Here is a 22,418-nt window from a genome sequence, read left to right on the forward strand (position 1 = left end):
AACTCATTTACAAAACAATGAATCTAATAAAAAAGACTATTGACTATTTTACCCATTATTTGTGTCATTTTATGAATACAGAGTATCACATTGATAGCTTAATAACATGCTAATGTCAAACTCTACTTGAATCACCTATGAGTTGAGTTCCACCACAAATGCAAATTCTGTCATCATTTTCTCACCCTCATGTTGTTCCAAACCTGTATGACTTTTCATCTATGACTTTTCAACACAAATGGTGACTCTTTTCATTAAAATTAAAGTAAACAGCAAATGGGTCTGTCAAAATGACAAAGTAGTAACATAAATGCATCTTAAAAGTGGCCTGAATGCTACATTCCAGGTCTTCTGAAGTCATAAGACAGCTTTGCCAAGAAAAAGACCAAAATGTAAGTTGAAGTTGTCCTTGGCATGTTCATGAAAGAACTAGTGAAGTCTGATTCTTTAATAAATTGTTATTTTGAGTCAAATCTTTTCAATGAATTGCGTTATCCAGTTCACAAAACCACTCTAAATGAATCTGTACTCAAGTTTAACTCAAACAATGATCCAGTCGAAATCATTAGAGAGGAAGATTATCAGTGAACAATAACTTTAATTGCGGTCTTTTTTTCCTCACACAAAGCTATTGTATGACATTTTGATTTCAACAAAAGAAACAGAATGGCATGAAGTGAATAATAGGGTTGGGTATCGGTTTTACGATACCCGTGTCAAATCGATACTTTTAATACGGTACCGGTGCCTAAACGCTGTCTGAACCAATACTTAAAATAAAAAAATACCCAAAACAGGATGGATTGGCCATTAGAACTATAACCACATGTAATGTCTGTTTCATTCATCCTAGACGCCAGAGGGCGCCCTCACGCAGAAACTCCACATATGCGTCACAGAAGTAATAGAACACATGACATTCCAGGAAATCCCTAATATGGACAAAAGCATCCAGCTATCGCTGTAGCCGATTAAAAGGAATATAGAAACGTTTTGAATGATGAAACATACAGACAATAAACACTCGCCTGCGACAATATATGGCTTATCTGTGTTCTCCAAGCCATGGTATTTTCATCTACATATCCTTTTTTTTACAATATAGAACATATTTTCTGCCTCATTCTGTGATAAGAAGCCACATCAGGTCACAAAAGGAAGCATTTGACTGGTGTTGTGGAGTAAAAACGCTATAATGTTCTCTTTTGTTGGACAATAGGTTTAGAAACGCTTCTCATTGCAAGTCATTACAAGGTGAAGTTTGGCTTTAGGCATTTTAATTTAAGCGTGTTTAGCTTAGCTAGCTAATGGTAGGCTACCTGCTGCCATCAGAGCAAGTGTAACTGCTGCATTCACGCGCTCTTCGGATGCTCTCATTTCCCGAGTTATGCTTTTAAGTCAGAATGCGAAAAAACAACATGGACACTAATGTTACAACAAAGATGTGTTGGATTTGTATTATTAGAGCTTTCCAACTTGCGTTAATGTGCATTTTCCTAGTCGGGAAACTATTTTTCATGTGCGGTGCCGGTGATGATGCTCCTTACGTCCGTTTCGGAAAACCAGAGGACAAATATTTCAATCGATCGCTCAAGCATTTAAGTGGCACTGAAATGAGGCAATGAAATCTGCATTCTGATTCGGTTCTAGTACATACCGGTTATACAGGTTATATGCCATGTTGGCACTGGGTTTCAGTACCCAACCCTAGTAAATAATGAGGTGAATATTTTTGGGTGAACTATCACTTTAAGGTCTACTTTGTGTATTTTATTACATTGTCTGTGTTTGCCGTAATTGTTCTGTAACTGCCTACATGGACAGCTGAAATGTTGCAAAAAAAAAAACAAAAAAAAAGAATTTCTTCCTGACAGTCAGTAGCTCTTTTTTGGAAGGAAGTGTACATGTCCTTCTGTACAAGAACAGAGTGACTCTCATTACCTGCAAGTGTGTGGTTTTTACCCTCTTAAAGAATATCTGTTACTGTCCTTGCCAATCCAGGAACATCGAGTCCTCACACTGCACGACTGTGAAAATGCAGTAAGAGTCAGCTTTGTCCACACTCATGTCAGTGCTGCGGACACAAAGACATACATCTTGTGAAGTTTGACTGTTAAAATAGCATCTCCAATTTCCAGGTGTAAAGTAAAAGAAGTTGCTCCTTAAATGCACGCTGCTGCATGTTCAAGTGGAGCTCATGCGTTGAATTTGATCTTTGGATTTGTCATGGAGCATTTCATACGAGCGTCACGCTCTCAAAAACGGCACGATTCTGTCCCCACATAACTGAAATTAAAGAATGAACTCTTATAAAGGTGATGCTGGATTGAAATGTAATTCATGTACACAGATGGTGTCTGGATACAGCCGTGCCGCCTGGGAGAAAATGATTTGTTAGTTATGGGTTATGGATAAATTGCATTAAGTTTTCAATTTGTTGGAGAATTTAGGAAGGTGCTGCCATCGTGTGGAAGGTTTCAGCAAAGGAGTTTTCCTGACTCATTAAGGAACTGGAGATTTGGTAACATCTCTTGTAAAAGCAGTTTGTTTTGCAATGCAATGGATTCCGTTTAACAGCACTGTTTAAAATTCATGCACAATCATATCCATCTTGTTTTCACAAAGCACTGGCAACCTAATCGAGATAAAAATGCTAATTAGGATGAGGATGAAGATAAATAAGGGATATTTACATGTGAGTTCGTGTGAGAATCGTGATATATAGTAGCATTATGTAAATGTACGGATACATGATATATATACCATATCGGTTGGTTACTTGGTTATTTATTTATTCATGAGCATTGGTTGATATTAGATCTTTAAAAATACTAATAATTGAATAACACTTGTTGAATATAACCTTTAACAAACCTTTTACATTAAATATTATTTTTAAATGATTGATTTTAGTTTTTAGTGGTTTTTTTTTGTCTTTTAATGTATTTACATATAATAGTAAAAACAATTTTAATACTCTCCCTATTGGTAATCGGCCATAATGTGAAAATAATTATTTGCTTGAAATTTGTGCATCCCTACCAAAAATAATTTGGACACTTAAATCACTCTTATGAAAAAGAAGTGCACTTAACTGTAGTGAATGTTCACTTTGCAATAAATATCAAATTAAATGTTCACACTTTACATTTAAAAATCATTATGTTTTAATATTCTTTTGCTGTGCTTTAAAGAAGCACAATTATTTTGATGCGTTGGCTAACATACTAAAGCACGTTATTCAACATTACATTTAACATTTAATTTATACATTTATTATACTTAAAATATACTAAATTGCTACTTCAAGATTACAAATGTGTAATTAAAATGACATTAAAGTAGGCCTAAATCTTTAATGCAAGGAAATTACACTAACGTATATTTTAGTTTACTTGTCAATTCAGCAGTACACTTTCACCACATTTTAAACACAATATGAGAGGGAGTCAAATCTTTGCGTGGCAGGAGGAGCTGCCCAAAACCTGCTACAACTGAAGGCAGCTGCCAATAGATGCGTGTGAACTAAACCGACAATGCAACCCTGGACTCCTTCTATTCTTTGGCACCTTACATAATAAATAATTCCCTCGTTTTAACCCCAAATGCAGCGACTATCCCCTGCTACCAGCGGGAGCCAAACAGTACACTCACCATTAACTGACTGTTTCTGACTGTTTACACTCTGATTGATGCACGTGAGCAAAAAGACATTGATCTATTTGCCATAGCGGTGACGGGTCGTGTGGAAGGCGCATTTACTGGTGAACTCCCAGATAGCACATATAATCTGCAAGATGTCTGCCAAAGATCGCTTGATCTGGAAAGCATCTGCTGTGTACGAACATCTGATCGACGTCTTTAAGATGTCAGTTTTACATACAGTCTAAATCATAAACACCTTAAAGACATTTTCTAAACGTCTATTTGACATCTGATAGGAAACGTCCTATAGACGTATTGGAGATGAGCAAACACTGTAAAAAATACATCTTGCAGATGTAAATGCAGACATCAAATAGACATCTCCGTGATGTACGTGTGCTATCAGGTATTTAGTGGTGATGGGTCGAGTGGCAGCTCCCCCTGCCACGTAAAGATTTTACTCTTGCTGGACACTTGACCTATGTGGGTCAAGAAAAAAAAAATAGTTCAGCTAATTGCATTTTATATCAATTTAAACTATAATTCATTTTCATTGTCCAAAAAAAAAAAAAAAACATTACATTCAGTTTGCACTTAAGTATATTCTTCTTTTAAATTATATCTCGCTGTAATAATTACTCTTTTTTTTTTTTAAAGGTATGCTGAAGTGTACTTTTTCACAAGGGCACACCTTCTTGTCGCTGACTAAATGTAATTAAAGAAGTTTATAGATTTATGTCTTAAGTGTTTTAGGGCCACAACACCAATAAATGTGCCTCTGAAATCAAACATTTATTCAGTGGAAGACCTACGGCCTTGCTGTAACCTACGTGATTTACATGCACTTTGTTTTCTCTGCAGTCAAGTGACTTTCTGTCTTACCTGCCATTCCGCCATGAAGCGCGTGACCTCTTCAGCCAATGCGCTCTTGTGTCTCCTGAACTCATCTTTCACATACTGATCACCCAGAGCCCACAGGTCTATGGGCATGAAGCGGTGCAGCAGCAGTACATGTGCTGCATGAGCCATGACTTCAGTCTTTGTCTGAAAGTAAACACTAGATATGATCCTGTTTGAACACCGCAACGAGTGCTAAACGACTGAAAGCATAGCTCATGCGAGAGACGAGCCGATACTGCATGTCATAAAAGGTTCGTACATAACGTTTATTACCCAACCGTGTTGTCCTTGGGTAAGTACAGACTTCTTCACCTGTGAAGCTGTGAGTGTTATTAGCGCTGTTGCTTCACTCGCCATGCAGTGCAGCCGAGAAAACGGGCGCCAATCACTTTACGATTCAAATATGCCTCCAAACCTGTTAAAAATGTATTCAATCTTATTCAAAGTTGTATTCGTTTTTTTTTTTTTTTTGCGAAATGTAATTACATTTATATTATTATAATATATATTATTTTTGCCGTAATGAATTATGCATGTAAAATTATCAGAAATAATAAACAGAAAAGGATAAAAACATATTTTTCCATTTAGAACTATTCAAATATTCCCATAATTATTAAAAAATGCATTCAGTGTAATAGAATATATAATAATAAACATGAGGGAAAATAACCTACAGGCTTTGCATGCACTGATGTAATGATGCATCTTCGATTGCAAAACTTTATTGCACAATCTGTAAAGTCGTCTGTGTGTTTAAGGGCAGGATGTTCAGAGCATTATTGGAGATATACTTAAATGAGTTGAAGAAGCAGCCCTTATCACACCTCTACAAGACATGAGATCATTTAAGCAGCACATTCTATTTTTAAGTGGCATAGCAGTGAGTGTCCTTCTCTCAAAAACTTGTTTGCTTATTCTGAGGACTCGGACGCCTTCATTTACTATGAATGACAGTTACACATCTACTGTACAACATGCGGGTAAGACAAAGGCTTTTTCCTCTACTCTTGCATGTGTAATCAGCCACAGGGGGCCAAATCAGCCAAAGGGGACAGAAGATGGAAATAGAATACTAATATTGCTGCAGCATGTACTGTGCGGAGTATGCAAATTTATGTATAGAATAGAATAACCTAGAGATGACCTACCACATTTAAGTCAAGTCAAATCATCTTTATTTCTATAGCGCTTTATACAATACAGATTGCTTCAAAGCAGCTTTACAGTGGTAAACAAGAAAATAATGAATTACATGTGCATTGTAATTCTGGACATGTGCACAATTGTTGTCACATGACCTCATCATATTAGCAAATGACACTTCAGCATACTTTTACAAAGACTTCTTATGGAAATAATCTACATAAAAAGGAATTATATTAGAGTGCTTTTTTTGAACAATTTGAGACTTTGGCACAACTTTAATAATGTAATTTCATAATTCTATTGTCTTTGAAATATGGTTAAAGTGTACTGCTGTATGTACTGACAAGCATTTACGATAAAACTAAAATATACTGTAGTATTATTTGTAATACTTGCATGTGATGTATTTAAATATATTAAACATTTGTAATAATGAAGTTGCAATTTAAGACATTAATATTAAATATTATATTGAATTACATCGTAGCTACAAAAAAATCTACAAAAATTAGTGTTAATCAATACCAAAATAAGTGTACTTCTTTAAAGCACAACAAACGATTATTAAAACATAGATTTAAAATGTACTTTAAAGTAAAACTTTTACTTTGACATTATTATACATTTTAAAAGTGTACTTACAGTGTTACGAAACGGTCATTAAAGTGAATTTTATTTAATTAATATTATGTATATTATCTGGAAGTACAGTTTTTTGAATATCTGAAGCACAAAAGTGCAAATTCAATACAATTATGCACACTTATTTATCAGAAGAATGATTAAACTTGTTAAAGGGATAGTTATGTCACGGAATGCTCCAAAACAAGCAGATCCAAATGCAGCATTTATTGTAAAAAATCCAAAAACAAAATTATAATCCAAATCAGGGCAAAACGGAGCATCAGAAAACACATAACAGAAAATAATAAACCAGCAACCAAAGACACAGAAAACCGGGCTTATATGAGGATAAGTTAACAAGGTAAATGAGACGCAGGTGAATGAAATGAGACTTGATTGTCAAAGCAAAGGGTGATGGGAACTGAAGTCCAGAGAAACAAACAATTAAGCAGCGTGCCTTCTGGTGGCCTTACATGGGCACACCAACCAGACATTGACATTACCTCCCCTCTAAGGAGTGGATACCAGATGCTCCACCAGAAAACACAAAAGTTCAGGAGGCAGACAAGGGTGCCAGGGCAGGGCAGGGCAGGGCAGGGCGCAAAGAAGAGCATAGACAGGTTAGTGACTGCCTTGATGACTGTCACGGAACAGGCAGGCAGTTCAGCAACGGTCTCCATGACCAAGACGGGGCAGGCAGATAGTTCAACAACATTCTCCTTGGCCCCGACAAGGCAGACTGAGAGCTCAGGAGTGACTACCACCGCCCAGAGGGCAGCTGAAGCAGACACCGCCGCATTGAGAGGCTCCACAACAGAAACCTCCACCACGGGAGGAACTAGGAGCTAGGACTCCGTAGTGGACTCCTGGACTGAAATGAGCCCAGGAGTGAGCTCATAAACTTCAGTAAGTTCTGGAGTGGATTCATCGACTGAAACGAACTCTGGAATGAACTCATAGAATTGAGTGGGTTCCGGAGTGGACTCTGAGGACTCCTGGACTGGAGCGGGTTCTGGAGTGGACTCTGAGGGCTCCCGGACTGGAGTGGGCTCTGGAGTGGACTCTGAATGCTTCCAAGCACGCAGGACAGTCCAGAGGCCAAAGGCAAAGACGGCCTTCATGATAATGGCAGCAGCAGTGAAATTGGGCGGTTCTGTGGTGAGCTTTGAGACCACCAGAGTCAGGTCCTCCAGGACCACCGGACTTGAAATCACCGAAGTCGGGTCCTCCAGGACCACCAGACTTGGGACCACCGGAGTCAGATCCTCCAGGACCACCAGACTCGATGCCACCGGAGTCAAGTCCTCCAGGACCACCAGACTCAGAACCACCGGGGTAGTCTTTGCTGCCCTCTTCCTACTTGACCTTCACTTGCGAGACAGAGACTGTGAAGATTCACTGTCAGCTGGAGCAGACTCGGGTATGTCCGGGGTCACTGCAATCGGCTCAGATCAACATGATGCTACTAAATTGCAGTAACAGAGATAATCAATGAAACTCAAAGTCGAGAGTTTTAAGCCCCTCCATCTCCCAAGGAGGCAAGGGATTGTCTAGGCCAGTGGTTCCCAAACCGGTCCTGGAGGCCCCCCTGCCCTGCACCTTTTGTATGTCTCAGTCATCTAACACACCTGATTCCACTCATCAGCTTGTTAGTAGAGACTGCAAGAACTAAATTGGGTGTGTCTGATTAGGGAGACATACAAAATGTGCCGGGCAGGGGGTCCTCCAGGACAGGTTTGGGAACCACTGGTCTAGGCAATCATTAAAAATCTTGCTGAGCTTAGAATTACAAAGTTCCAATCCTACCACCAATGTCCAAAAAGTCTGTGCCAGTCCACCCACTTGCATCCCCTGTTGCCGAAGATCCGCCAAAATCCTAAGCCGAGCTTTCCGCTCCTTCTTCGAAACAGGAGGAAGTATTCGAATGCCCATGGTCCACAAGTCGATAGCTCAGTCTAGCTGCTGGATCTGTAAATGGCTGGTTTGTTCTGTCACGGAATGCTCCAAAACAAGCAGATCCAAATGCAGCATTTATTGTAAAAAAATCCAATAACAAAGAATAATCCAAATCAGGGCAAAACAGAGCATCACAAAACACATAACAGAAAATAATAAACCACCAACCAAAGACACAGAAAACCGGGTGTTGTGTTCTTGTATTATTGATTCACCAGAAGAGGGCACTATGGGTTACTAAGTTGGTACCTATAAAAGGTGTAGAAGAATAATTGAATGTGAGCAACCATGTGGCATGCAGGCTGTGTTTGCTGTTGGCCTTTGATGCTAATAAATCTTTGAATTGTAACTTCTGGAATCTGACTCTTCATGCTTACCTGGACTTGAAACACTACAAAATTGGCGACGAGGATGGTACCTTTATGAATGAAAGATGGCTGCAGTTGCTTCATTTCCTACGCCATTGGAATGGATTTAATTAATGGCCTGCATCTAAACTTTGGAGGATCTTCTGTTCCGATAAAATCTGCTCAACCTCCAGCACATGTGATGGGCCTTTCTGCTTCAGTGCCTGTGGATAAACTGGGATGTGCAAAAGGTTTCCTGCATAAGGTAAAGATCTCTTCCAATGTTGCACCTGTACGTCAAAAATTCAGACGTTTACCCCCTCTGGAGTGTTGTTTAAAAATGAACTATCAAACTCACCCATTCAAGTTCCTCTTCCTACAGATCCTTCAACTGCTCCTGAAAGAGTTTCAGCACGTGTAAGACGACCTCCACGTTGGCTGCAGGATTATGTTACTTAGTTTAAAAGTGACTAGCATTAAAGTGGTGCATTGTTCCATGGGTATATTAAGAATCAGTTATGCTGTATTGCTAAGCTGTTCATTAAGATGTAGTTTAATGTGAATAATATGGAAATATTGTGGTAACTTTAAATTTTGGGATTCAGTGAGGAATGTATGATTTAAGTAATGGGGGAATATGTTGTGTTCTTGTATTATTGATTCACCAGAAGAGGGCACTATGGGTTACTAAGTTGGTACCTATAAAAGGTGTAGAAGAATAATTGAATGTGAGCAACCATGTGGCATGCAGGCTGTGTTTGCTGTTGGCCTTTGATGCTAATAAATCTTTGAATTGTAACTTCTGGAATCTGACTCTTCATGCTTACCTGGACTTGAAACACTACACCGGGCTTATATGAGGATAAGTTAACAAGGTAAATGAGACACAGGTGAATGAAATGAGACTTGACTGTCAAAGCAAAGGGTGATGGGAATTGAAGTCCAGAGAAACTTACATGGGCACACCAACCAGACATTGACAAGTTCACCCAAAACTGAAAATTACCCCATGATTTACTCGCCCTCAAGCCATCCTAGATGTATATGACTTTCTTCTTTCAGATGAATACAATGAAGAGTTATATAAAAAAATGTCCTGGCTCTTCCAAGCTTTATAATGGCAGTGAATCGGTGTTGAGATTTTGAAGCAAAATAAAGTGCATCCATTCATCATAAAAAGTGCTCCACACAGCTAATAATGGCCTTCTGAAGAAAACTGAAGCGTTTGTGTAAGAAAAATATCCATATTTATAAACCTTATAAATCGTAATCTACGTATAGCTTCCGCTAATTGTCAGAAATCCTCTGACATTTTCTTTACAAATCCTCATTTTACTTCTAATTCATGACTGGTGTTTTGTTTTGCATTGTGGGATAGAGTGCCTAGTACAGTGTGCTCTGTTGTATACCTACTGCACACTTCGATAAATGTAGTAGGTCACCCAAATAAGTACTCCTTGCATGCTGAAAATGTGCACACTACACAGTATACATACTGCAGAAATAGTGAGACTTACATGATACGTTAGATCATTCTCTACATGACATTTGATTGACAGTCTCTTTCTGTTTCTAAGCTAAACTCTAATATTCTTATAGTCAAAAACAGAAGAGCTGCGCTGGATCTTAGCCAGAAGGTCAGAGTGTTATGTTGGGTAATGACGCAGCCCCAACACCTGAAGTCCAGAACCCAACATATTCGTGCCACATGGGGCAAACGCTGCAACATCGTCCTGTACATGAGCTCGGAGGCATCAGATTTCCCCACGGTAGGGCTCAACGTGTTAGAAGGACGCAGTCAACTCTACTGGAAGACCATACGGGCCTTCCAGCACATTCACATGCACCATCTGGATGATGCTGATTGGTTCCTCAAAGCTGACGACGACACGTTTGTTGTCCTTGAGAATTTGCGCTACGGTCTGTCCAAGCACAACACAGAGGAGCCTCTGTATTTTGGACGTAGGTTCACGCCATTCGTCGCACAGGGCTACATGAGCGGAGGAGCTGGTTACGTCCTCAGTAAGGAAGCTTTGAGGAGATTTGTGAAGGGTTTTGCTGATGGGCTTTGCACACACAACACAGAAATTGAGGACATTGGATTGGGAAAATGCATGGAGACAATGAAAGTCCAGCTGGGTGATTCCAGGGATGTGTTGGGGAGACAAACCTTTCATCCTTACCCTCCAAACAATTACCTGCCCCGACAGCTACCCAGACCACGACCCTGGTACCTCCTCTATGAGCATTACCACCCCGTTGAGGTAAAAATGAGACATTTGAGGCTAGAATACACTCAATGACTTTAACCCAGACAGATTTTATGCAGTCAGAGTTTACATATTTCACAGAAAATCGTGTAAGGCCCCATACTTCACCCAAAAATTAGCTGAAAATGTACTCACCATCAGACCATCCAAGATGTAGATGAGTTTGTTTCTTCATTCACTGCAGGGGATCCATTGGTGAGCAAGTGATGTAATGTTAATTTCTCCAAATCTGTTCCCATGAAGAAACAATGACTCCTTTTAAAAATCTGTTTAAAGTCCTGTAGTGAATTGCAGCCTTAAGGGTAATGTGAGTCATCAACTACCTTTTAATGATTACAACCACACACTCATACTTACAAGTTACTGTACCATATTTTTACAACATAAAGGAAATCCAGTTCTTCTGCTAGTAAATATATGTTCAACCTGTGTCGATCCTCGTGTTTCATTTGTCCGTGTCTCGAATCGCACCCTTGGAAAGCGCTTGAGAAACAGGGGGTGCATCTCAATCAGCTCCCTAGCTCCCAAGCTCGTGAATCAGTAGATCGTGCGAATTTGGGCACTGGTAAGTTCGCTGACTCACTGCACGTTGGGACAGTGATCACTCGAATTCCAGTGACATGATTACGTACAATGTCAATGAACAACATAGTAGAACGTCATCACTGGAATTAATAAACAACAGACAGGACCAATCAATTTTTTATATTATTTTTTATTCTCTTTAAACACATCGTTCTGTTACATGTTCTTAAAACATTTCAGCCGAATATTAATTATAAATGTTAATTAGATGTGTTCAATTCCTGTCTAGCGATGTGTGTTTATGTTGAAATATATTAAAAAACGGTTTGTCTCTTCAAATCTCCTATCGCGCGTTATTATATTTATCGAGTTGGCTCGTGTGGTTTATGTTTCACGCTTCAGAAATGTGACGTTATTTCCGGTAAGGGAGCATAGTGAGCGCCGATGCTCCCTAGTTTTTGTGGTGCATTGTGGGATTTTTCAGGGAGCGAACGTTCCAGTGCACTGAAAGGATTTCGCGATTGAGACAGCCCTTAAAATGGCTGACTCCCTGATCAGTGCTCTGACTACTGAACAAGGGAGCTGATTGAGACGCACCCCTTTCAACACGTTTTTTTTTGTCTCGAGTAAGACTGTACGACATTCACATTACATGATTTGACGGATTTTTACGTAGAAAGGCAGACAGCGCACCGCATTAAAAGAAATGATCATTCATGTTTTCATAACCGCTGGCCAAATTCAAAAACGAAACTAAAATTAAATCATCTTTGAGAGCAAGGGGGCCCCCTGGTGTTTCAGGGGCCCTACGCAGCTTGCATATTTTTCGTATAGGGAGGATCGGCTCTGCATTCAACATAGCACTTCATCCACTTAAACCTGCCTCTTTCGACCGCAAGCTCTCATTCAGATCTGCGTCCATCCAATCAACAAACAATGACTAGAACCGAATAGTTATGGGAAGTGCATTACCTTTCTGCAAAACAATTCTTTCAGATACTTCATTTCAATTAACTTGTTCGAAAAACGATTCAGCAGTTCTTTTACATCATCACATGATGTCATTAATGCATAATATCATCCCTGCAGGTGAACATACATGCACAAATAGATTTAAATAATGCCATGTTTAAAAGTATGTCGCAGATTTATTTTATTCTAAACTCCTGTTATTTTATTCAATGAATTGTTATTAAAGAAACTTACATTTCACCCCCAAGTCGTCAGTTCACACATGCGCATATAATTAACAGCTCATTGGCTCTCATCAACACAGACATGTCCAAGTCTGAAACTGTTCTCAGTTCGGTGTATTGGTGACTTGAGAGCTATTGTAACCAACTCTTGACCTGAGAACTGCTGTCACAGTATCACTGTACTGTTGACTCAAGAACTACTGCCTCTGGATCACTGTTATGTGAATATTTCACCCCCCCTTTATTAAACCCTAAAGTTTTAATTGAGTAACTGGTGAATCAGTGTTAACTCGAATTGCAGACATTCCAGTTCACTAAAAGAAATGGTTCAAAAGAACGATTCATTCATCACTAGAGATCACTAAAACCAAGTGCCTATAGCACACTGTGAGTGCATATTAGCACCATTTGTTGTTTGCTTTTGGCATCTGCTAGAACGTTGGGAAATGGTGACGAGTGACATCAGAATTAACAAGCGAATATGAGTAGATAGGACTTTTCCAAGTAAGACATGTTCCTGGATCAACATACTTTGTCGATCCTGGGACAACAACACTGTCCAAAAGTACTGTGCTAACTTCTACTCCTATACCTAACCCTAACCATAAATTATACGTTAAATGATAGGGGAATAAGAATGACGCCCCTAATCTAAACTTTATGTGTGTTGACTTAGGTTGTGGCTGCAGATCAAAGAGATTTGCCTCTTCAAATTGGGGAATGAGTTGAAAACAGAGACATGAAGTCAGACACTTTCTACTTCCTGTAGTAACTTAAACATGGTGTTTTGCATACTTTGCACATGTGAAGTGGATTAGATGAAAAAAACTGTCAAATATATAGATGTTAACATGTAGAAACAGAAACACTTTTCGTTCAATACTTTCTGTACTGCTGTACAAGAATAAAGTTTAAAGGGGTCATATGATGCGATTTCATTTTTTCCTTTCTCTTTAGAGTGTTACAAGCTCTTGGTGCATAAAGAAGATCTGTAAAGTTGCAAAGACTAAAGTCTCAAATCCAAAGAGATATTCTTTATAAAAGTTAAGAGTTAGCCACACCTACCTAAAACGGCTCGTTCGAACACGCCCCCACATACCTACCTCACTATGTGGGAAGATTTGCATAAAGCCCCCAAATGTTCACGCAAAGAAAGAAAGCGTAACTTTTATTCTCGCTGTAGTATTATTGTTGTTGTCATTTCTCTGATCACAAATGCAGACAGGGTTTTATGTTTACGCGGCGCAATGCAACGCAACGCGTAAAACGATAGTATAAGTCATTATAATCTGTAATTATGTCCCCACTGGATGCAACGAATGCCTCGTTTATAATGGGTTTTCATGTTTTTGTCTCGTCGCTCCGGCCGGGACACGGCATCAACAGTATGGTGAGGTGCGTAACATTTCCGTCTCACGCTTGAGGTATTCGGCCAATCACAACGCACTGGATAGCTGGCCAATCACAGCATACCTCGCTTTTTCAGACCGATGAGTTTTGTAAAAATCGACGCGTTTCAAAAAGGCGGGGCATAGAGGAGAAACAATAATGTACAGTATGTGGAAAATAATGTGTTTTTTTTTACTTTAAACCGCATAAACACATTTCATTACACCAAATACACAAAATAATGTTCTTTTTAGCAGCATCATATGACCCCTTTAACATAAACCCAGACTATTTAAATACCAGTAAAATGGGTTCTATTTTTGTATACGTTTACAGTGATGTGGCACTGGTTTTGTCTCAAATCAAACTAAAATGAGGTGTGTTCAACTTGTGTGCAGGGCTACACAGATGATCGGTGTCTGACTTCAAGCAGGTACTGTATGAAGCAGAACATAAAGCACTGAATGAAAATTGTTTCCGCTGCTACATGTAAACATCTGAAACGTCTGTGTATCTGACAAATGACAAATAACAACTTATCCACTTCATCTGCCATACTGTTCAACTGGAAACTTCTCAATAAAATGTGTTTTGTTAGTTGCAGTGTTGTTTAACAAGGATGTTGATCCAGGAATATGACATGAGTGACGTTTGGTAATTCTGTAATCATCTCTTCCAAAAATGTTTACTTTTGCATGATGCTGCATCCAAACCGAATTATATGTCAGTATAAAGCACAAGACTATTATTCACAGAAAAATAATGAGGTCACCTTTAAACCCCCTAGGAATGAAAATCAGCCTTTTTACATAACCTGGGTTATGATCAAACAGTCAGATGAAAATATAGTAAAAATAAATCCAATTTATATCCAGTTTCAGTAATGATTTAGGTCTAGATAGACTCTAAAAGAGAGAAGCAATACATAAATTAATACAGATTCTTAACCCTTTAAATGCTTCTTCTCAGCTGGAAATCGATTGATTGATCCTCATGTTAAATACATTGTTCTTTCTTGTGTTTTCAGGGCCCTGGATGCTGTTCAGATTTAGCCATCTCTTTCCACTACATAGATGCAGTGCAAATGCATACTTTAGAGTACTACACCTATCACTTACGGCCATACGGATATAAATACAGATTTAACCCAGGTGAACGCTCAGAAAATAGAAATAACAACTAATGTAAAAATAAGACGGCATTCAAAATGTAATATTTATAAGTGAAATGTATTAATACATGTATACATTACTTCAATGTACCATTAAATGTAAATCATGTTATAATTATTGTTCTATACATATTACATATTTGGAAACACAGTGGTTTGCTTCATCATAGTCCAAACATAAAAATATTAGTAAAGACAAGAAAATCGTTGGTTAATCCAATATATATATAATTCATTTATAGAGGAAAGGACTTCTGGACGTCATGTGTGTAAGACTTGATGGGAAAAGTTCATTCCCAAACTCACGAGTCATGATTACTACTAAGGAAACATGAATAATGAAACATGGATAAACACTGTTGAAATAATTGCTGGAAATGATGTTAATCATACAATATAATACAAATTTAACATACAGTACTGTGCATAATATTTTAACAGATTTTTAATGTTGGGCTTTTTGCGTTTTAAATATACATACACTTAGAAAGAGCAGTGGCTCTATGTGTGAATGGCATACATAAATTATTTTGTCATGATCAGTGCTAGAAGTGGGCTGATGCTGTCTTGTACACAGTATTAGTAATTTTGTGCAGTGCTTTTCACAGTATAAAGCAGGGACCTCCTGTTGCATATTGTATCGTTACATTTAAGTCTGGTTTATATCATATTAATGTATTATTTACATACTTTATGATACTTACATTGCAAGTCATTAAGATAATCATGGATTTAAAGAGGCAGACACTTGTAGATTACATTTTAATTTTACTTTATACAGTTTAATGGGGGAGGCACAATTTAGCAGAACTTTAGCTTCTTGACATTAGGTTTGGTTGAAATGAAAATAAATGTATATAAATTTAAAATTAAATACAAATAGGCATATGAATTTACTATTTACTCATTTATTTTATGAAAACAAGGGATGTACTAGCTAAATAAAAATTTACTGAAAATTTTATCACCTTCAGACCATCCAAGATCTAGATGAATTAGCTTCTTCATGTGAACAGATCTGGGGAAATTTAGTTAGTTAATTGATGGACTGGAGTGGTGTGGATTGCTTGTGGATTATTGTGATGTTTTTACCAGCTGTTTGGACTCTCATTCTGACGGCACCCATTCACTGCAGAGGATCCATTGGTGAGCAAGTGATGTAATGCTACATTTCTCCAAATCTGTTCATATGAAGAAACAAACTCATCTACATGTTGGATGGCCTGAGGATAAGTACATTTTCAGCAAATTTTCGTTTTTTCCTTTAAAGGGGTCATATGATGTTGCTAAAAAGAACATTATTTTGTGTATTTGGTGTAATGCAATGTGTTTATGCTGTTTAAGGTAAAAAAAAACACATTGTTTTCCACATAATATATATTATTGTTTCTCTTCTATGCCCCACCTTTCTGAAATGCGTCGATTTTTACAAAGCTCATCGTTCTGAAAAGCGAGGTGTGCTCTGATTGGCCAGCTATCCAGTGCGTTGTGATTGGCTGAATACCACAAGCGTGTGACGGAAATGTTACGACCCTTACCATACTGTGTTTCCATTTGTCCCAGCGCGACGAGACAAAACCAATAAAATCCATTACAAACGAGGTATTTGTTGCATCCAGTGGGGACATAATCACTGATTATAATTACCTATACTGTCTTTTTACGCCACTCCAAAGAGAAAGGAAAAATTTTAATCGCATCATATGACCCCTTTAACAGAAATCACAATTAACAGAAATATTTACTATTTCTATGGAAGGAATATTAAAAATAAAGAAATTTGTTAAACATTCAGTGCGACTAGGAAAAAATATGGTACTTAGAATATACATGTTATTCTCTAGAAAATGGAGAAGCATTAGTCTAGTAAACATTATTTAAAATAGTGTTGGCCCAAAGGACAAATCTGATCCACAGTCAGTGTAGCAGAATTCCTTACTGTTCTCATAAAACACATGTACACAATGAAAATGTATCTGCATAGTGCATGATTGCAAAGTCGACACAGCTTGATAGGAATCTGCTGAATGAAGGCATGTGCTTCATTGTGAGGGTGTGTTATGTCTGCACACAAGTGTTTTGACAAAGGTCTTCCGTCTCGAAGCGATTGCTGTTGCCTTGGCAACCACCATACCAGAACTGTGTGCAAGCGTTGGCCTCCGGGTCGTAGTACCACATCACCCTGTACTCCCTACATGGTCCAGGATCCAATCCCTGCCTAGCCTACCACTGAAAAACAACAACAACATACAAAATCAGATTTCAGCCTAAATTTAAATGTGAACACTCAAGATACATTTATAGTGCATGTTAATACCAGGAGTAAACATCAGTCGGCCTATAATTTTGGTGTAAGTGAGTGTGTTTTCGAGTTGTACCTTTCATGAAGGTGTTCGGCTGAGGGGCCGGTGGAGGTAGAGTTCGTGGAGGTGGGCTAATTTCTGGAACAGGCCACCAGTTTATGGGCGTCTGGGGTCCCACTACTGAGATGGAGTATTGTCTCATCCTATCTCCAACTGGGGCATCTGTCACCTTTGGAAGCTCATTAAAAGACTCATCAACAAAGGGCATCCAGTTGTTGTTAATATGCATCTTGTCATAGTCATCTGGAGAAGAAGTGGTCTCAAACTCTGTTGGAAGTGCAGCCTGTGATAAAGAGACATTTTCAAACTGTGTGGCATTGGACTGGGCAGAACATCTCATCTGGAAACACAAGTGTGACGAGAGGGGCGGGGCCGAGAGCCGTGGGAACGGAGCGAGGCCGGTGGAGTAATTGCTAATGCGCGACACCTGCGCCATTCACCGGTCTCGAGTCTCACTGAGGAGCTCCGGAAGGATAAAAAGGAGGAGTGACGACAGTGAAAGACGAGAGAGGACCAGGCCTGGAGTTTATTTTGTGTTTTGGTTTTGTTTGTGCGCGACAGTCGTCCGCGAGGGGCTGTCGCGCTATTTTGTGTTTATTTTATTATTAAAGTTTGTTTGAATGTTCGCCGGTTCCCGCCTCCTTCTTCCCGTGACTACGAACTTTGCTACAACAAGCTTTTTCCAGCAAAATATTACCTTCAGCTATTATGATTAAACATGGATAATTTCCTGTGCACACTTTTCTCCATATCAGAGTTTCTGTTTTTAAGGTTGCAGTTTCTCTTCATATTTTAGGATATTATGTGACTTTTTTTTTTCAGATCTATTAATTTATTTAAACTGTGGACGCATTTGATTTCTAAATTTCTTCATTTTAGTTAAATTGTAAGTTTTGTTTAAGTGTTCGCCGGTTCCCGCCTCCTGCATTCCCGTGACTACGAACTTTGCTACAACAAGCTTTTTCCAGCAAAATATTACCTTCAGCTATTATGATTAAACATGGATAATTTCCTGTGCACACTTTTCTCCATATCAGAGTTTCTGTTTTTAAGGTTGCAGTTTCTCTTCATATTTTAGGATATTATGTGACTTTTTTTTTTCAGATCTATTAATTTATTTAAACTGTGGACGCATTTGATTTCTAAATTTCTTCATTTTAGTTAAATTGTCGCCCTGTTTCATTAATTCATTCCCTTGTTTAATTAAATCATGGCCACGTTTTAATAATTAATTCCCTCATCTTAGATAAATTGTGACCATGATTTAGTTTAATTTAGTTAAATTGTGGGCATGATTTAACTAAAAAGAGGGAATGAATTAACACTTTGTGAACACTAGGGCTGCCCCCCAATAGTCGACTAATCGTTAGTCGACCAGAAGAGGCTTGGTTGACCAAAATTGTATTAGTCGCTTAGTCGCAGAAAAAAAAAATCCACAAGCGAAGTCTGTGGCGCAGTCCGTGACTGACAGATCGTTAACGGCTGGTCTAATACAGTACATCGGGCAGGACATCCAAACGCTCGCCTATCAAATATGGCTTATCATCTGAAATATGTAAGTAGCAGCAATTTACATGGCCACTTAATCTAATGTTAACCTAGAGAAATGTGCACTGTTCAAGTGTCTGTGCAGAGTGGAAGCTGAACATAGCGAGCTCACTGCAGGACAGATGGAGGCGCATACAGTCATTTTTGGTCATACAGATAAGAGTAATGCTTATCTTTCAAATCTGTAAAGACTCTACGTTTATTTGTGTGCACTCACAATGACAACAAAACGTGCTTTTGTAAAATAATGAAATAATGTGTTTTTCCCTCACACATTCATAATCATTACTTCTGCCGGTACGCTGTGGCAAGCTTTATGCGTGTGCTTGAGCGCTTATTAGGCTATGTAGGCAATTAAAGGCTCATAATAATGATTTAAATGGTTTATTAATAAACGTGTGATTAGTCGACTAATGCTTAAAATGAACGACTACTAGTCGACCAGAAAAATCCTTAGTCGAGGGCAGCCCTAGTGATCACAATATACTGAAGATCGGCGTTGGGGATAATGCATTACAAGTGACACAAGTTACATAATCAGGTTACTTTTTTAAAGTAACTAGTAAAGTAATGCATTACTTTTACATTTATGAAATAAGCAACACAAGTTACTTTGTTTTCCCATTTATTCACTGGCACCTCTCCTGTCCAAAGCAAAGGCATTTCCTTCAGTCTGGGACTTATTAATTTCACTTTTGTTTTTTTTTTGTTAATAAAAAACAAATAAGCAAGCCCAGCCAATGTGACAAAAAGTAACACAAAAGTTATGTAATGCATTACTTTCCATAAAAAAAGTAACTAACGCATTTAGTTACTTTTTATGGAGTAACACAATATTGTAATGCATTACTTTTAAAAGTAACTTTCACTCGCTAGGATGAGGGAATGAATTAATAAGTCACAGAAAGTCTACAAATGCTTAATTCATGGTCACAATATGTTTTTTTTTCCTCTGCATGTCATGGATGGGGCTCCGTACCATTTTAAATTTCACTGAAAAGTTTATATTTGAATTTATTTTGCTTATGAGTTTATATAGTGTCTTTATTTGCTACACTAGATAGAAGTATGAAAATATGACCTTTTTGCCCTCTGTGATGAAATAATTCCTGGTGGGAGCCTCAGTTCTGTCTGGAACTGGCTCAGGACCAAATGGAGGGAATGTTTTGCCGTTTGGACTGAAGAGCGTTCCATCATCACTCTCACAGATCTGACTCAGCAGTTTACTCTGCAGTGCTGAAAATTCACAGTAAGTTAGCTAAAAATATTTAGCCAATTACATCATATTTAAAAGAAATACAGGCGTACATTACTGTCCAGTCTCATGAAGTCATCAATCAAGTAGACATAACCTTCATCAGGATCAAATGCCAAAATGTTCATCTCATTCTTAAACTCTGCATACTGGGCGTCACTGCTGTTCATGATGCCAACCACTAAGATTTCAATCCCAGCATTGTGAGCCTCTTCCGCAGCATCTTTCAGCCTCACTGCATCCCGCTTGTCGGCCAGACCATCTGTCAGCATGACCGCAACCTTTCTTACGCCGGGCCGTGCTGCTCGGAACAGCTGAGTGGCCCGGCGGATAGCGATGCCCGTGAAGGTGCCCTCGCCCAGGTACAGCATCATGCGCACGGCAGCTTTGACACTTGCCTGATTGGACAGCTGTTGTAGACTGGTCACCACTATGTCCACGTGGCTGAAGAGCACCACCCCAACACGTGTGGCTTCATGGCTCATGGACATGCGATCGATCAGAGCGTTCACGAAATCCTTCACCAACTCAAAGTTCTCTGGACCTATACTCTCTGAGCTGTCGATGATAAAGACCAGCTCCAGAGGACTCGTCCTGCATTTCAGACCACATCCTGAGAGAAAACGCACAAAAAGTAAGTGACTCCACCTAATACAGGACCTATATATAGTTTTTTTGTTTGAATAACAGGGATGGTTATATACCACATATTTCCCGGATTATTCTGATCACCTTGTCTCGCTGTGGGATCAAGTTCAATGTATGTTATTTGTACAATAGAAAAAAAAATTTTAAAAATAAAATAAAAAGTTTGAAGAAAAACGTTTTGACTCACAGATAGGCCAGGCTCTCCCTTCTCTCCTGGTTTTCCCTATAATTTAAGTTGAATTTTATTATTAACAGAGGCAATTTTCAAGGTTAGGGTCTCTACATCTACATTATCCTGAAATCTCAGGATTAGGTAAATACTGAATTAAAGGTGGCCTACAATCTGTTGCAGTTCCATTAGTGTAATGGTGTGGTCATGTTTATTGTTGTTCGCCAAATTTTGACCATCAGACCATCTTTAGGTCTTTGTCTGGACTTGGCGTTTACCCTATTCTGGTCATAGCCTTGACTTGGACTCAACCTACACAGGTCTCAGCCTAGACTCAGACTCAAATGAGCCGATCTCGACTACAACACTGTCCGGTAAACCATGCATACATTGACTGGAACTGAATGTGAACCTTGGTTAACTGGTAATTGGATATTACCTTGACTCCTGTTTGTCCAGGCATTCCATGTTCTCCTCTCTCTCCTTTTCTCCCACGTTCCCCTACTAGGCCCCTGTCACCCTGAAACCATCAGACTTTGTTAATTCCTTATTGCATTTGAAAAGTAACATAGTATTAACTGTACTGACATGTAATACAATTGGTCAGTGTTTGCCAATCTAGTACCTTCTCTCCTGACAGTCCATCACCTGGAGGCCCTCTAGGGCCAGGGGGCCCTTGAAACCCAGGATTTCCCTGTGATGACGAAATGTTTAGTTAGAGGTCTAAAATGCTGTATGGTAAAGTGTTTTGCTTGTTGTCCAAGCTGATAGAGCTATAGTAAGGACTTCAGGCCTTGAGTCCTTACCTTGGGACCCTGAATTCCCTCTCCTGAAGGTCCTGGAAGACCAGGAGCACCCGGCTGGCCAACTGCACCCTATAAAAACATGCATTAATCAATGTTGAGTATTTTCTGAGCCAATGCACATTTTATTTTTAGAAGTGTTATAGAACCTTTGGTCCCATCAGTCCAGTTCCTGGCGGCCCTGAAGGGCCGGTCGCTCCAGGTGAGCCCCGGTCTCCCTGAAAACAACAACAACAACACCACTTTAGCTGAAATTCTAGACTAGACTTCACCGACTTTCTGAAAGACAGAGTAATCATTTATTGTGAACTGCATACTGACAAATACCTTTGGTCCAGGAATTCCTTGTCCTTCAGGTCCAGCTTCACCTGGTGGCCCAGGCAACCCTGGAAGCCCCTGAGAATATATCGTATGTATAGATATGGCTTGTTTTGTTTTCGGGGGGTGTTTTTTTTAACAT

At 38.9% G+C, this 22,418-nt stretch overlaps 2 protein-coding genes and 1 pseudogene across 2 annotated transcripts in view; 1 reads left to right on the top strand and 2 right to left on the bottom strand.

The window, feature by feature from the left end:
* Positions 1-4,674, bottom strand: part of LOC107731547 (succinate dehydrogenase assembly factor 3, mitochondrial-like) — a 13,843-nt gene extending 9,169 nt beyond the window's left edge. Inside the window, exon 1 of the mRNA XM_016542664.1 lies at positions 4,528-4,674. Within this exon, the coding sequence (XP_016398150.1) occupies positions 4,528-4,674 (147 nt within the window). The remainder of the gene's footprint in view (positions 1-4,527) is intronic.
* A 4,749-nt stretch (positions 4,675-9,423) lies between these two features.
* On the top strand, positions 9,424-15,184 carry LOC107731548 (glycoprotein-N-acetylgalactosamine 3-beta-galactosyltransferase 1-like). Its single transcript, XM_016542665.1, has 3 exons — positions 9,424-9,496; positions 10,221-10,885; positions 15,029-15,184. The coding sequence occupies exons 2-3, from the start codon at positions 10,280-10,282 to the stop codon at positions 15,182-15,184; spliced, it is 762 nt and encodes a 253-aa protein (XP_016398151.1). The 5' UTR covers positions 9,424-9,496; positions 10,221-10,279.
* Positions 15,185-17,132: 1,948 nt separating this feature from the next.
* The window catches only part of LOC107731549 (collagen alpha-1(XXVIII) chain-like), an 11,551-nt pseudogene continuing 6,265 nt past the window's right edge, over positions 17,133-22,418 (bottom strand).

The sequence above is a fragment of the Sinocyclocheilus rhinocerous genome, unplaced genomic scaffold, assembly GCF_001515625.1.
Source record: "Sinocyclocheilus rhinocerous isolate Xijiao unplaced genomic scaffold, SAMN03320098_v1.1 scaffold429, whole genome shotgun sequence".
Lineage (NCBI taxonomy): Eukaryota > Metazoa > Chordata > Actinopteri > Cypriniformes > Cyprinidae > Sinocyclocheilus > Sinocyclocheilus rhinocerous.